The 15,997-nt window shown below is 35.7% G+C and overlaps 1 protein-coding gene across 2 annotated transcripts in view; it reads right to left on the reverse strand.

The window, feature by feature from the left end:
* The window catches only part of POF1B (POF1B actin binding protein), a 105,988-nt gene that overhangs the window by 22,462 nt on the left and 67,529 nt on the right, over window positions 1-15,997 (reverse strand). For both annotated transcript variants that reach the window (XM_055268745.2, XM_055268744.2), the window contains exons 10-15: window positions 14,412-14,504; window positions 13,455-13,568; window positions 12,473-12,625; window positions 12,084-12,203; window positions 10,633-10,761; window positions 9,696-9,778 (exon numbers count right to left, since the gene is read on the reverse strand). In XM_055268745.2, the coding sequence (XP_055124720.1) occupies window positions 9,696-9,778; window positions 10,633-10,761; window positions 12,084-12,203; window positions 12,473-12,625; window positions 13,455-13,568; window positions 14,412-14,504 (692 nt within the window). The remainder of the gene's footprint in view (window positions 1-9,695; window positions 9,779-10,632; window positions 10,762-12,083; window positions 12,204-12,472; window positions 12,626-13,454; window positions 13,569-14,411; window positions 14,505-15,997) is intronic.

Here is a 15,997-nt window from a genome sequence, read left to right on the forward strand (position 1 = left end):
GCCATTATTCTTAGCAAACTAACACAGGACCAGAAAATCAAATACTGCATGTTCTCACTTATAAGTGGGAGCTAAATGATGAGAACACATGGACATGTAGAGAGGAGCAACAGACACTTGGCCTTTCAGAAGGTGGAATGTGGGAGGAGGGAGAGGATCAGGAAGAATAACTAATGGATACTAAGCCTAGTACATGGGTGACAAAATAATCTATACAACAAACCTCTGTGACTTGTTTACCTATGTAACAAATCTGCACTTGTACCACTGAACATAAAATAAAAGTTAAAGAAGAAAAAAACAGGCCGGGCATGGCGGCTCATGCCTGTAATCCCAGCGCTTTGGGAGGCCAAGGGGCAGATCTCCTGAAGTCAGGAGTTCAAGACCATCCTGGCCAACATGGTGAAACCCTGTCTGTACTAAAAATACAAAAAATTAGCCGGGAGTGGTGGTGTATGCCTGTAATCCCATCTACTCTGGAGGCTGAGGAAGGAGAATCGCTTGAATCTGGGAACCAGTGGTTGCAGTGAGCCAGGATCGTGTCACTGCACTCCAGTCTGGGTGACAGGGCAAGACTCCGTCAAAAAAAAAAAAAAGAAGAAGAAGAAGAAGGAGAAAGAGAAGGAGACGGAGAAGGAGGAGGAGAGGAACATTTAGAAAGAATTAAAGAAAATGCTACTGAATTTTTACATTAGTTTTGTATTCTGAAACTTTAATGAAGTCATTTACTAGGTCTAGGAGGCTTTTGGTGGAGTCTTTAGTCTTTTCTAAGTATAGAATCCTATCAGCAAGGAGAGAGAGTTTGACTTCTTTTCTTAATTGGGTGCCTTTTATTTCTTGCTCTTATCTGATTGCTCTGGCTAGGACTTCCCATACTATGTTGAATGGGAGGGTTAGAGACAACATCTTCGTCTTGTTCCAGTTCTGAAGAAGAATGTTTCCAGCTTTTGTGTGTTCAGTATGCTATTGGCTGTGGGTTTCTCATAGATGGCTATTATTATTTTGAGGTATGTTTCTTTGATGCCTAGTTTCTTGAGGGTTTTTATCATGAAGGGATGTTGGACTTTATTGATAGCTATTTCTGCATCACTTAAGATAATCACATGTTATTTTGTTTTCAATTCTGCTTATGTGGTGAATCACATTTATTGATTTGCATAAGTTTAACCAACCTTGAATCCCAGCAATAAAGCCTACTTGAATGTGGTGAATTAACTTTTTGTTGTACAGCTGGATTGGGCTTGCAAGTATTTTGTTGATGATTTTTGTGTTTATGTTCGTCATGGTTGTTGGCATGAAATTTTCTTTTTTCGTTGTGTCTATGCCAGATTTTGGTATCAGGATAATGCTGGCTTCATAGAATGAGTTAAGGAGGACTCCTTCCTCCTCTATTTTTGGAATAGCTACAGTAGGATTGATAGCAATTCTTCCTTGTATGTCTGGTAGTATTTACCTGTGAATCCTTCTGGTCCAGAGCTTTTTTTGTTGTTGTTTTATAGGAGTTTTTAAATTACTAATTCAATTTTAGAATTCATTATTTGTCAGTTCAAGTTTTCACTTTCTTCCTGGTTCAATCTTGGAAGGGTATGTGTTTTTATGAATTTATCCATTTCCTCTAGATTTTCCAATTTGTGTTATAGAGGTTTTCATAGTAGTCTGAGGACCTTTTGTATTTCTGTGGGATTGGTTGTAAAGCCATCTTTTTTATTTCTGATTGTGCTTAGTTGAAACTTATCTTTTTCTTTGTTAATCTAGCTAGTGTTCAATTGCTCTTTTTTATTCTTTTGAAGTACCAACTTTTAGTTTCATTGATCTTTGGTATGAATTTTGCATCTCAATTTCATTCAGCTTTTTTCTAATTTTAGTTATTTATTTTCATCTGCTATCTTTGGATTTGGTTTATTCTTGTTTTTCTAGTTCCATTAGGTGCAATATTAGATTGTTAACTTGAGATCTTTCTAACTTTTGTTGTAGGTGTTGAGTGATGTAAACTTCCTCTTAACATTGCTTTGGATGCATCCCAAATATTTTGATATGTTATTTCTCTATTTTCATTAATTTCAAAGAAATTATTTTTTATTTTTTTCTTGATTTTGTTGTTCACCCAAAACTCATTTGGGAGCAAGTTGTTTAATTTCCATGTAATTGTGCAGTTTTGAGATATCTTCTTGGTATTGATTTCTATTTTTATTGCACTGTGGTCTGAGCATATGCTTGATATAATTTTGGTTTTTTAAAATTTATTGAGGCTTACTTTATGGTCAAGCATATGCTCAATATTAGAATATGTTCTGTGTGCAGATAAGAAAGTGTGTTTTGTGGTTGTTGGGTGGATGATTCTGTAGATGTCTATTAGGTCCAGTTGGTTGAGTGTCAAATTTAAGCCCCAAATTCCTTTGTCAGTTTCCTGCCTCAATGATCTCTCTCATGCTGTCAGTGGGGTATTGTGGTCTCCCATTGTTATTTCGTGGTTGCCTAAGTCTTTTCATAGGTCCAAAAGAACTTCTTTTACAAATCTGTTTGTATGCAGATGTTATGCTCCAATGTTGGACAGTTAAGTCTTCTTGTTGAATTGAACCCATTATCATTATGTAATGCCCTTCTTTGTCTTTCTTGTTTGTTGTGGGTTTAAACTCTGTTTTATATGATATGAGAAAAGTAACCCCTGCTCTTTTTTTGTTTGCCATTTGCATGATAGATCTTTCTCTATCCCTTTACTTTGAGTCTGTGGGTGTCACTGCCTGGGAGATGGGAGGTCTTGTCTTTTTATTGCACTTACCACTCTATGTGTTTTAAGTGGGGCATTTTGACTTTTTTACATTCAAGGTTAGTATTGATATGTAAGATTTTGATCATGTCATCTTGTTGTTAGCTGTTTGTTGTGTAGCTTTGGTTCTGCAGTTGCTTCATAGTGTCTGTGGGATATGTGCTTAAGTGTGTTTTTATGGTAGAAGATATAATTCTTTCATTTCCATGTTTATCATTTCCATAAGAACCTCTTGTATAGCTGGTTTAGTGATAATAAATTCCCTTAGTGTTTGCTTGCTTTGAAAGTTTATTTCTCCTTTGCTTATGAAGCATAGTTTGGTGGGATATGAAATTCTTGGTTGGAATTTCTTTTCTTGAAGAATGCTGAATATAGAACCACAATCTTTTCTGGCTTGTAAGTTTTCTGCCGAGAGGTCTTCTTCCAGCCTGATGGGGTTTCCTTTGTAAGTGACTAGAGCCTTCTCTCTTGTTGCCTTTAACAATTTTTTCTTTCACATTGACCTTCGTGAATCTGATGACTATGTGTCTTGGGAATGTTTGTCTTGTATAGTATCTCACAGAGGTTCTCTATATTTCTTTAATTTGCATGTCAACCTCTCGAATGAGATGGAAGAAATTTTCATGGACCATATCCTCAAATATGTTTTCCAAGTTATTTCTTCTCTCTCCTGTCAGGAATATCAATTAGTTTTAGGTTAGTCTTGTTACATAATCTCATATTTCTCAGAGGTTTTGACACAATTTAAATTTTTTTTCTTTATTTTTGTCTAAGTTGATTATAAGATTCTGTCTTCAAGCTCCAAGATTCTTTCCTTGCTTGGTCTATTCTGTTGTTAATGCTTCAAAATGTATTAGGTAATTTTTGTAGTAATTTTTTCAATTCCAGAAGTTCCATTTGGTTCTTTCTTAAAGTGGCTATTTTGTCTTCTTTCTACTTTTGGATAGTTTTACTGGATATCTTGGATTGGGTTTCGACTTTTACCTGTATCTTGATCAGCTTCCTTGCCATCCAGATTCTGAACTTTATGGCTTTCATTTAAGTCATTTCAATTTGGTTAAGAACCATTGCAGAGGAGTTGCCTTGTTTGAAGATAAAGAGAAACTCTGACTTTTTGAATTGCCAGAGTTCTAGCACTGATTCTTTCTCATCTGAGCAGGCATGTGCTCCTTTGTGTTTGGATTTGCCGTAATTTCCATGAGGCTTTTTGTTTTGATATTCTTTATTTCCCTTTAGGGTTTAACTGTGGTGCAAGTTGAGTAAAGTTAATTAGCTTTGTTTCTAGGTGTTTCCAGAGGGCCAAGGCTCTGTATGGGATCTTTATTTGTGGCTAGATTCTTACCTTGGGTTTCACAGGCAATGTGTATTGGCAGAATACTTTTGGTATTGTAATTTGTGCAGTGATCGAGTAGATGAGTAATGGTTGGCAGAGAGTCTTACTCTGCTCTGTGGCTTTTTTATATTTCTGCACATTTGCAGTGGTACTCTGTGGGGACCAGGGGAGAGAGATGACACCCTAGCCAGGTCCATTCCCAGGCCTTAGGGTAGCCCCCCTTGATCACTGGCACTGCATCCACATTTCATTTGTTAGATGTTCTAGGCCATGGGGCTCTCTCAGGCAGAGATTGCGTCTAGCAGACAGGCCTCACCCTTCCTGGACAGGCACTGGAGACAGAGGTGTGCCCTGCTTCTGCACTGGCCTATGAACTCACACCTAACATTCAGTGTATTGAGACTGGGGGCTCCTTCCCAGATTGAGTTCTGGCAAAAATCTCAACTCAGAACTCCTGAGTGTGTGCTGCAACCTTGGGGCATTGGAGCCATGCCTGTGGCTTTGTCCTCTACCTCCTTGGGATCAGGCACCTGTTGTGCTGGGAGAGCTGAAGTGTTCCCAGGCTGTGGGGAAAGCACTCTAGCAGGGCCACTGGCAAGACTGTCAGGCCAAGCAGTGGAGGCTGTGCTGTGTGAACACAGTTGCAGAATCAGCCAGGCAAGAGCCTTGTAGGGATTGTGGACAGGAAGACATGCAGAACAGATGTGTCCAGAGAGCCTTGGGGGAATGGGTGCCTATGGCCACATTTTGTTGCAGCTGCTCCACATGTAAAACCCCCTGGGGTCCATGCAGGCTAGAACTCTGTCTTTGTCTATTCTTTGGGCAGATCCTCCTGACAATTGAAATGACTGCAAGAGTCCTGAGATCTCTTGTAGCTAGGATGCCAGAGGTATATGGTGAGAGTGGGTTGCCCTGCTGTCACTTCACTCACCCATTCCTTAGGAGGTGTTCAGGACCAGGAACTGATCCTGGCGCTTGGCACACCAATGCAGTTTTCCCAGCTTTCTCCCTATTCAGCCTTAGTATCTGTGTTACCTCTCAAATCTCAGTGTTTTCTCTCCAAAGATCTGTTTGAAGTACAAACAGATAGTGGAGAATTTGCTGGTTTGTTTACTGGATATTTTGGTCTTTTGTGGTGGGAGAAGTGCTTCCTGGATGTGTCTACTTGGCCATCTTGTCCCTCCCTCCAGAAACTACTTTTAAAGAGGACCAGATGGTGTATTTAGAAGATAAACACTTCAAAGAAGTTATAATAAATATGTTTATAGGGCTGGGCTCAGTAGCTCATGCCTGTAACCCCAACACTTTGAGAGGTCATCATGGGATGATTGCTTGAGACCAGGAATTTGAGGCCAGCCTGGGCACCATAGTGAGAATACAAAGAACTAAAAAAAAACCATGCTTGAGGAAGTAATGGAAGATGATGTCAGTGAAAATGTATAACAACCTCCAGAAATGCTCTATGCCATAAAAGAAAAAGGAAATCTGGCCAAAAAAAATCAAAATTAACTTTATCAGAACTCTCAAAATTAATAAACTTTTACAGCCATCAGAGAGCATTTATTTAGGAAAAACAGTTAAATCAGCAAGCTTTGTGGCATTTGAAATTGTTCTATTCTCATCTCTGTCTCTCTAACTATGCAATAGAATTTTAAAACAATCTTTTTTTTTTTTTTTTTTTTTTTTTGAGACGGAGTCTTGCTCAGTCACCCAGGCTGAAGTGCAGTGGTGCAATTTTGGTTCACTGCAAGCTCCGCCTCCTGTTTTCACACCATTCTCCTGCCTCAGCCTCCCGAGTAGCTGGGACTACAGGTGCCTGCCACCACGCCTGGCTAATTTGTTTTTGTATTTTTAGTAAAGACGGGGTTTCACCATGTTAGCCAGGATGGTCTCAATCTCCTGACCTTGTGATCCACCTGCCTCAGCCTCCCAAAGTGCTGGGATTACAGGTGTGAGCCACCACGCCTGGCCCTTAAAACAATCTTGGTAAAACCCAGGAGCCTGGAAGCCACTAGAAGACAAAACAAGGTTAGAGCTCCTTCAAAGCCACATTGTCGTTATTATAATTGTCATTGTTTGATTTGTCTGTTGATTCTGTGGAAAACTCCACTTGCAAGGATGTCTTTTAAAACTTGACTTGTAGCTCAACCAATTTGAAAATCCTTTTTCCTGGGAACATTTGTCGAAAATAATGTGTGGAAATTGTTTAATATCACAACTACCTGAGGTGGCTATAATAGTTCAGGCAGACAAGAAATTGACCAAAAATGATAAAAGGAAAAACTGAGGAATAAATTGTCCATAGTGGGCTTTGAAAAGTTGTTATATGTTCCTGGGAATCTAGAAAGCCACAAGCATGTGTAGGGCTTTGTACATGCCCAAGGCTGTATGCATGTGAAGGAAAGACCTGAGAAAACCCTGAGCCCTCGGTCCTGGCTAACCGTAAAACTCTGCGTAAGCAGGAACTGGGAGCTAAGGACGAGCTATAAATTTCCTACCAGAACATTGAAGAGGTGTCCAAACACAGACAAAGAGCCTCTCAGTGAAAACTAGGAGACTTACTAGTTTCATGTTTGTAACGAAACCTCTGTTTAAATGTTAACTGACCACTAAGATAAATGTGCAGAGACTTCAGTGACCACATATGAAAAGAATACAGACTTTACAGAATTAAATCAGAAAAGTCACTAAACAAAAGACAATAACATTAACAGCAAACAATAGCAACAATGAACACCTTGGCAGGAGGGAGTATCTAATTTCCAGAGCTACCACATTATATTATTTTCAATGTCACGTTTTCAATAAAAAATTATAAGACATGCAAAGAAACAAGAAAATATTGCCTATCATGGAAAAAATCACTTGAAACTGTCCATTAAGAAGCCAGATGTTGCATTTACATAGCCTTTAAATTGGCTATTTTAAGTATGCTCAAAGAACTAAAGAACTAAAGGAAAGGATGAGAGTTGTGCCTTATGGAATAAAGAACATTATTAAAGAAAGAGAAATTACTTTTAAGAGAAACTACAGTAATTCTGAGGTAAAAAAGATAATAACTAGATTTAAATTTCTCAACAGCCGATGTAAGCAAACGGAAGAAAGAATCAACAAATTGCAAAGAAGGTCCCTTGAGTTTATCTAGTCTGAGGAACAGAAAGAAAAAGGAATGAAGAAAAATAAACAGAGCCTCAGATAACTGTGAGATACCATAAACAGAACATTCTGTTCTGTTTATGGGGACTCCACAAGGAGAGGGAGGAAAGTGGCAGGAATAATAGCTGAAGAAATGTCTGAAAACTTCCCAGACTTGATTAAAAATATCAATCTGCACATCAAAGAAGCTCAGCAAATGCCAAATAGTGAAAAATAAGAGTTCCAAACCTTGACACATAATAATCAAACTGTCAAGGGCCATAGAAAAAAAGAATCTTGAAAGCAGTAAAAAAGAAACATGTCAGGGGGATCCTCAATTAAAAATTATCAACTGATTTCTCATCAGAAATTATAGAGACCAGAAGGCAATGGGATGATATATTCTAAGTAACAAAAAAACAGTTAACTGAGAATTATTTTATCCAGCAAAACCATTCTTCAAAAATGAAGGAAAAGCAATATATTCCCATACAAGCAAAAACTCAAAGAATTTGTCACTACAAAACCTGTTCTAAGAAATACTAAAGGGAGTCCTACAAGAAATACTAAAGGAGTCCTTCAGGCTGAAATTTAAGGACTCTATACAGCCTCCCAAATCCATTTGAAGAAATAAAGATCACCAGTAAAGGTAACTATACAGGTAAACATTAATTAAATTTCTGGGGGAAACGTAAGGGTAAAAACTCAGAAAATACAGTAAAAGTAACTAAAATGGAATTAAAATGTTACTGTAGAAAATATTTTACACAGAAGAAGGCAGGGATGGAGGAACAGAAGAACAAAAAGCATAAGACATAGAAACAAATAGCAAAATAGCTAATGTAAATTCTAACTTATAAATTACATTAAATGTAAGTGCATTAAATATTCCAACTAAAAGCAGAGATTGGCAGAATGTATAAAAAGATACAACTATGTGTGGTTTACAAGAGTCACAATTTAGAATCAAATACACAAATAGGTCAAAAATGAAAGGACAGAAAAAGATATTTCATACAATTAGTAACCAGAAGACAGTTTATATTGATATAAGAGAAAATACATATGAATGTAAAAATTTATGATCTTGGGTTAGTCAACAGTTTCTTGTATATAATACCAAAAGCACAAGCAAGAAAAAATATAGATGAATTAGATTTTTTTCTATATGAAATACTTATGCTGCATATTATACTCTCAAGATAGTGAAAAGACAACCCATGTAATTGATGAAAATATTTGCAAATCTTGCTCTGATAAGGGACTTGTGAACATGTGAAAATCTCTTGCAATTCAACTATAAAAAGACAACCCACTTAAAAAAATGGAAAAAAAAATCGAATGGACATTTCTTCAAACAAGATGTATAAATGGCCAATAACCACACAAAAACTGCTAAAAAACATTAGTTATTAGGGAAATACAAATCAAAACTCCAATTGGATACCACTTTCCACCACCTAGGATGGCCATAATCCAAGAGATGAACAACAACAAATGGCAATGAGGATGGGGAGAAAGTGGAACCCTCATACACTACTAGGAATGTATGATGGTGCTTTTGCTTTAGAAAACAGTATGGCAGTTCCTTAAGCATACAGTTATCATGTGACCTATCAATTCCACTCCTAGGTATATACTCAAAAGAAATGAATACATGTATCTTACACACTTGTACACAGATGCTCACAGCAGCATTATTCACAATAGACAAAAATTGAAAACAACCCAAATGTCCAACTGATTAATCAATAAATAAAATGTATATCCATACAATTGGATATTATTTAGCAACCAAAAGGAATGAAGTCTTGACTCATGCTAAATCATGCTTGCATCCTGCAAACATTATGCAAAATGAAAAATCCAGACACAAAAGACTACATATTGTATTATTTCATTAATATGAAATATCCCAAATAAACTTCTGCTGAAGCTATACATAATTACTTTATATTTGGTTTTGCTAAATGGCTGGATGTAATTTGTGGTCATATTGCTACCATGAGGGTAGACCTTACCTGATTAAGATGTCTACACGGGAGAGAGCAGAGCCAAGATATAAAGAAAGACATATTTATAAAGGCATATTTTGAACACACAAATCCATCTAGATACCAAGTAACCCCATTTAAGTGAATTTAAAAAGTCCCAGTTTACATTGGGTCTCTTGGCACATGAAACAGAAAGAGTCCTAACTAATGTGGTTGGTTAAAAAAACAATTATTTGTTTTTCACTTCCAAGGTAATTAATATATTGTAAATTCAGGAAGGATGTGCTTCAGGATTTTTTTGACCACAATAGTGATGTCTTTTTGTGAATATTCATTCTTCAGTAGAATAATTGGCCAGCAGAAAACACCAAATTCTGTCTAGCTTTTATATACCAATTAAACATGAAATAACTTGGATTATATGATCATAATTTTTATATTCAAATTTCATTTAAAAATACATTACTTTTTAGTGGTAATAGTAGTCCTTCCACCAGTGGAGGGTTGGTTATGAGAGGAATATATTTCTTGCCGCAACTTTGAGAGTTCCTTACAAATAAAAGATAATATAATCATTTGATGGAAAGTAGAAACATGAGATAATAAATATATTTAATCATTTAGAAGGGTTACTAACAATGATTACACCCCCTCCCTTTTACCCCTTTTTAGCCTTGAGGTAATAATGTTCTAATCCCACTTGTTGAATATCATCTAGCGTTGCTTCACAATACCTAATAAGTTATATTATATGCCTGTGCAGGAACCTGCAACTAATACAGGATATCTAAATTTGGAGGATAACTTGAGATTGAATGGGCATTGTTCTCAAGATGAGGATGTGAAAGTTTTTGCTCTGAAAAGCCTGAAAAGTATATCCATAGAAGAAAAGTATTGAAACTTCAGTATATAAGCAGATATAGTTTCCTAACAGAGAGTTTAGCAATGAATGTTGCTACAAGCACCATTTGCTCCATAACAGCAACACAATATTACCCATAATTTTTGACAATTCCTTCAGTACCTATTGAATGCCAGGTCGTGGGCTACATGCTACAGATACAAGGAGGAATATAACACATGTTTTAATGAAGCAGCTCATAATGAAGTAAGGAGGTCACAGTCTACTGGGAATCTCACTGCTAATGAAATATAAAATCAATGTCTTAAAAATATTAAATGTACAACAGCACTTATTTTTTGCTTCAATTCTAACTTTCATTTGAATTGTTTCTCCTGAAATATGTATATTCTACTTCCTCACTTGCACCTACATTTTATTTCATGAAATAAAGTGACTCTTGGATATGTGTCCTTTTCTAGTCCATGGGAAGTATTTATCCTACAGTACTACAGTTCTAAGTTGTATTACTTTTCTCCATCCCCACCCCTTCCTTTTATACCTCTGACTGACGCTTTATAAGGGAATCCTTCTCTTCCAGCAAGCTTGTCAGTTCACGAAGCTTAAATTGGAAGTCACTACAACTTCCTTCTGTCTTTGAAACATCTTTATGGTACTGGTTTAATTGGGACTAAGGATTTAAAAAGAAATAAGTATTATTATAATCTTCATATAGAAAATGTGTAACTGAGTTCCAGGGAGGTTAAGTGACACAAACTCACACAGTTAGTTATGAAATGAAAGTAAAATACCAATAGTCATAAACGTTCAAAGAATTTCATGAGTATATAATATGAAATGAAATGCCAATTACAAATTTCTCCTTTTTTTTAAGGTGTCTTTGCTATGTAGGACTAAACATTATCTACGTAACAGTCTTAGGCCACAAGATTTAAAGTAAAGCTAAGAAAACAGGCACTTTAGAGTCCTTGAAATAATAATTAAGGAAATCGCAATACCAAATTACTACTATTAAATTCTGATTTTCAGTTCACAAAATATTCCTCCTGCATGAATTATCTCAGTTCTCACAGCAGTCCCATGAAATAAGTGTTATTATAATCTTCATTTACAAAACAGATAATGGGCTCCAGAAAGGTTAAATGATACAGTCACGCAGTAACATAGCTGCAACTCCAAAACAGGTCTTCTGACTACAAATCTTACCCGTTTCCCTTTTTACCTCATATGTGTATAGCTTAGGTAGAAGTGCTATTAGTAATGTTGGGATGGAAAAGAAATCAGTGGAGGAAATCTGCTAGAAATATTGGTAGGTTTTTAAAACAAATTATATTTTGTTTCATTTTGATTTTTGGTAAAAATTATACAGTGATGTTTAGAGAGACAAATTTGTGATTATTTTGTTTATTAAAATATTTAAGTGTATTTTACTACATTTAGGAATCAGTAAAATAAGGGTTAGATTAAGTAAATTCAACCTAGAATTACAAGATAAGGCAATATATACTTACAAATATCACCTTAATTTTGATGTCAACTATAGGTACATAAAACTTAACACTGTTTTCCTCCTCATGCTTGACAAAGTCCTTGCTATTCATCATCCCTCGAAATTAAGTGAGAATTTTTACAAATCTAACTGTGGCTCTGTTGAGTAATCTCATATATTGCTTTTGCCTACATAAGCATGCTTTAGGCAAGATCATGAAGAGTCCTCCACCTATCCCAAAAAATAAATTAACAAACCAAAACCAAAACACTGAAATGAATATCTTCTTTTACTTTCCTAGAAGAAATTAAGCTAAATTAGAAAATCATTTAACAGTTATATTTCAGATACAGTAATGTATTTAAAACAAATGAATACATGACATATTTTTAAAACTCTACCTTCAGCTAATTTTTTCTGGTAGCTTTAAACTTGAAGCCATCATTGTCTTGCTAGAAAGTTTGTGCTGACCTGTGTATTTATGCAATGTAGGATCAACATACCCTCAGTCTGCAGATCTCTCTATCTTTCTCCATTCTCAAGTTTTTTACCATCTCCGTGTAGTGGCTGCCAATCTCATCCATTTTAGCCTGCAGCATTGGGCCTGTGCAAGTCTCAGAAACCTACAGAAAGCAAAATAACTATCTGTAATTGGATTGTTTTGAAGAAAATACATGTTATGTTACAAGGATTGTTATTAGATGAAAACCACATGATTAAATAAGACATTGAAATAATGAAAGTGATTTTCAGTAACTGCATTATAAGCTCAAGTGTCAGTGATTAAGATCTAACAGTACGTGAGGGAAAGCAGTCCATATATTTTCTAAATGCTAGGATTACAATGATGTAACTAAGGTAATACTGTATATTTAAAAGGAAGTTTTAATACCTGCATTCTAAGGTTTTGATTCTCTTGCTCTAAATTACATTTACAATATTCCAGTTCTTTTAGTCTGTATTCCATGTCTGATAGTGTATGTCGAAGAGAGAGATTGTTCTCTTCCAATGCCTGGCATTTTGAACTTGAGTCTTGAAGTCCTTGCTGTAAAGAAGACACAAGTACATAAGACAAATGCATTTTGTTTTTGGTGAGGGAGTGTTCTTTTTATTGATTCATTCGATTGAATCAAGTAAATATTTTCCTATGCCCAGTTTTCTCATACTCTTGGTCTTAGATGGTACATTAAGTCAGCCATATAAGATATTATAGTGTTGCCTCTAGTCTCACTGGCCTATTTTGTGAGAGAGGGAATCATGACTAGATGAATTTATAATGCCTCAATTTAACAATCAGACTCTTGCTACTCTGTGACAATAATGTACCCTGCTTTCTAGTAGGCACAGAAACGACCATATGTCTGATTATTTACATGACTACTAGTAACTGAGCAAGAATTTGGGACAGCCATAGGAGTAAAGATCAGGAAAAGGGTAATCCTTAGAGACTACTTACAATTTCCTAGGAATTCTCTCTGCTCAGACATCCAGAGAATTCATCTACAGTTTTTTCAGTCATTTATTTATTGCACAAACGTGTTAAGGTCTACAACAGCTTTTTTTCATTGACATGTTAGTAGATTAAATAAATGCATGAACCTAGATTTTTAGTATTTATACAATTCTGGTCACCCAATAAGACAAATAATTGTGTCCCACATGCACTTTATATCTAAAATAGATAAGATTATCTGTTTTTCTGAGAGGGCTTTCAGCCATTGGGAATACCCAAAGCCACTCAATTCTCATATGAACAAATTTTTCCATCATATTTTAATTCTGTCTTGATGATATCTCATAACTCCAATGTGCCAGTAATTGTGCATATGAAAAGCTATCAGTCTAGATTAACACCAATAAAAGCATCAATTTACCTGCTGCTGGTGATTATTTGCTCTCACTGATGCCAAGAGTTCTTCGTACTCTTTTAGTTGAGTTTCTTTGAATGATAAATCTTTCTCAAGTCTCATCTTGTCATTTTCCAGTGACTAGAAGCATAAATTATTTATTATGATTCAGAATTACAAAAACTTAACAGTCATGTAATACAAAGACTTGTTTACCTTGGAAGATTTAAATAAGCACTTGTTTCATTTGTACTTGCTTAATAAAGCAGAATTCTTAAAAGTTAAGAAAATACGGGATAGAAATTATTGAAACTTCTAAAACCTTCATTGAAAGAGACATTTTGATGGACTAACTATATATGAAATGAAGCACAACCTTCTGAAATGTTTTAATGTTTTCCTTCAATCTACAAAGAGTCCTTGTTAATCCCAGCAAGTGGTAAATTTTTAAATTAGAGTCTAAATATGTTCATCATAACCCAGAAACAACAAAACTACTCCAAAGTCCTCAAGGCATTATTCAATGTGTGGAAAGCATTCTGAATATATCTAGCTGATGGCACCAAGAACACCAATTAAAACAGAAAATGGAAAAAAATTAATTTTTTAGAGAAAAATGTTTTCAAGTTATATTTGAATGGAAATTCAGAGTATGCTTTATAATTATGAAAAAGGGGGAATTTACCTTCAATGAGTCAGATTATTTTAACTTTGCAGACTACTCTCTGGCTTTAAGCATTAAATTGCCTTAGTGGTAAACTAAATGATAAGTGCACATCCAACATTCTTTCATTTATACTTTGGATACCTCTTTTCTCCTCTCTCAATGCCAATTAACTGTTTGAAGAAAATAATTTAGCTTTGTCTGAATAAGCATAATATTGTGCTATATTAAATTTTAAAAACGTATACTGGACATCTTTATTTCTGTATTAGGAAGCTAGGAACTAGAAAGGCTTTGGAAAAAATCAAAATAAATCTTACTGTCAAGTCATTTTGAAGATGTCCAAGCTCCTCCCGTATGTTGCTAAATGTGGACAGCACTAGTCGGAGTGACTTATCAGACATACCCCTCATCTGCAGGAAGAAAGGATTAATGGTTTAGTTTTATTAACATTTGAAAATAGGCAATATAAGTGAAAGTTATCTTTTTTTTGTTCCTACTAGCAAACTTATTAATAATTTTACTTTGATATGGCAAATTAGAAAGGTGACATAAGGCATTTTGTCGATCGTGTGTTTAAGTAATCCAAATAATATTCCTGAAGATAGCATAGCTAGTATTTATAACAAATATTTATTATTTTTTCCATGACAAAGTATCATCTTTGTCACAAAGTAGAATTCTATCAGCAAAATTTAATTTTTACATTATTCTTTATTTAAAAGATTAGAAGAGATGAGACAGTCAATCATCAAATAATAAAATGAATCTCCCTAAGTGTATTGCCAACTGCCTGAATTTTGCCTGAGGTGAAAAGAATATAATTATAATTAAGTTTAACTTTAAAGTATAGAGCTATCTCAATTTATTTATTTATTTATTTTTTTACCAGAGTCTCACTCTGTCACCTAGGCTGGAGTGTAGTGGCATGATCTCAGTTCACTGCAATCTCTGCCCCCTGGGTTCAAACAATTCTTCCACCCCAGCCTCCCAAGTAGCTGGGACTACAGGCATGCACCAACACACCTGGTGAATTTTTGTATTTCGAGTAGAGAACGGGTTTCACTGTGTTGGCCAGGCTGGTCTCGAACTCCTGACCTCAAGTGATCCAGCAGCCTTGGCCTCCTAAAGTGCTGGGATTACAGGTGTGAGCCATTGCACCTGGCTTATCTCAAATTTTAAAGAGAGGGGAAACTGTTTTACTAGATTATTCTTATTTCTTTAAAGAAAAATGGTTTAAAAAACAGACAACTTTGGCTTCTGGGAAGATGGAGTAAAATACTTTCCACAACCAATCAGACGTTGTTTAAGGTGTAACTTTGTAACTTCAGCCTCTGATTGGTCACTTTCTGCAACCAATCCGACTGATAACGGGCCACTACTTCATTTACATAGAGTGTACACCAAGTTACCAATGGGAAACCTCTAGAGGGCATTTAAACCACATAAAGTTCTATAACTGTGCACTTGAGCCAATTGCTCAGCCCACTCCCACCCTGTGGAGTGTGCTTTCATTTTCAATAAATCTCTACTTTTGTTGCTTCACAAAAAAAAAAAAGAACAAAGAAAAACAAATACTTTTCCCTAGCCTTCCTGTTAATGGCAACTAAAAACCCTGGACATTATATATAAAACAAATATAAAAAGACTCAAATTGGTGAAAAGAGAAATGATTGGTTAGGAATCTTGGGACCTGAGAAATGACACAGCAATGAGTTCCTGGATTTTCTTTTCGCTTCATATATTAGATCAGTTTTGGGGAAGCTGGTGATCTAGTTACATCAACGGACAACAAAAGTCCTGAGAAAAGCCTTCTCTCTCTAGCGAAAGGACCATGAAAGGGTCAGCCTAGCAGGACAGACTCTACTTCCACACGGACCATCAAAGGCCAAGAAGAGAGCTTAGA

Source organism: Symphalangus syndactylus, chromosome X (assembly GCF_028878055.3).
Source record: "Symphalangus syndactylus isolate Jambi chromosome X, NHGRI_mSymSyn1-v2.1_pri, whole genome shotgun sequence".
Classification (NCBI taxonomy): Eukaryota; Metazoa; Chordata; class Mammalia; order Primates; family Hylobatidae; genus Symphalangus; species Symphalangus syndactylus.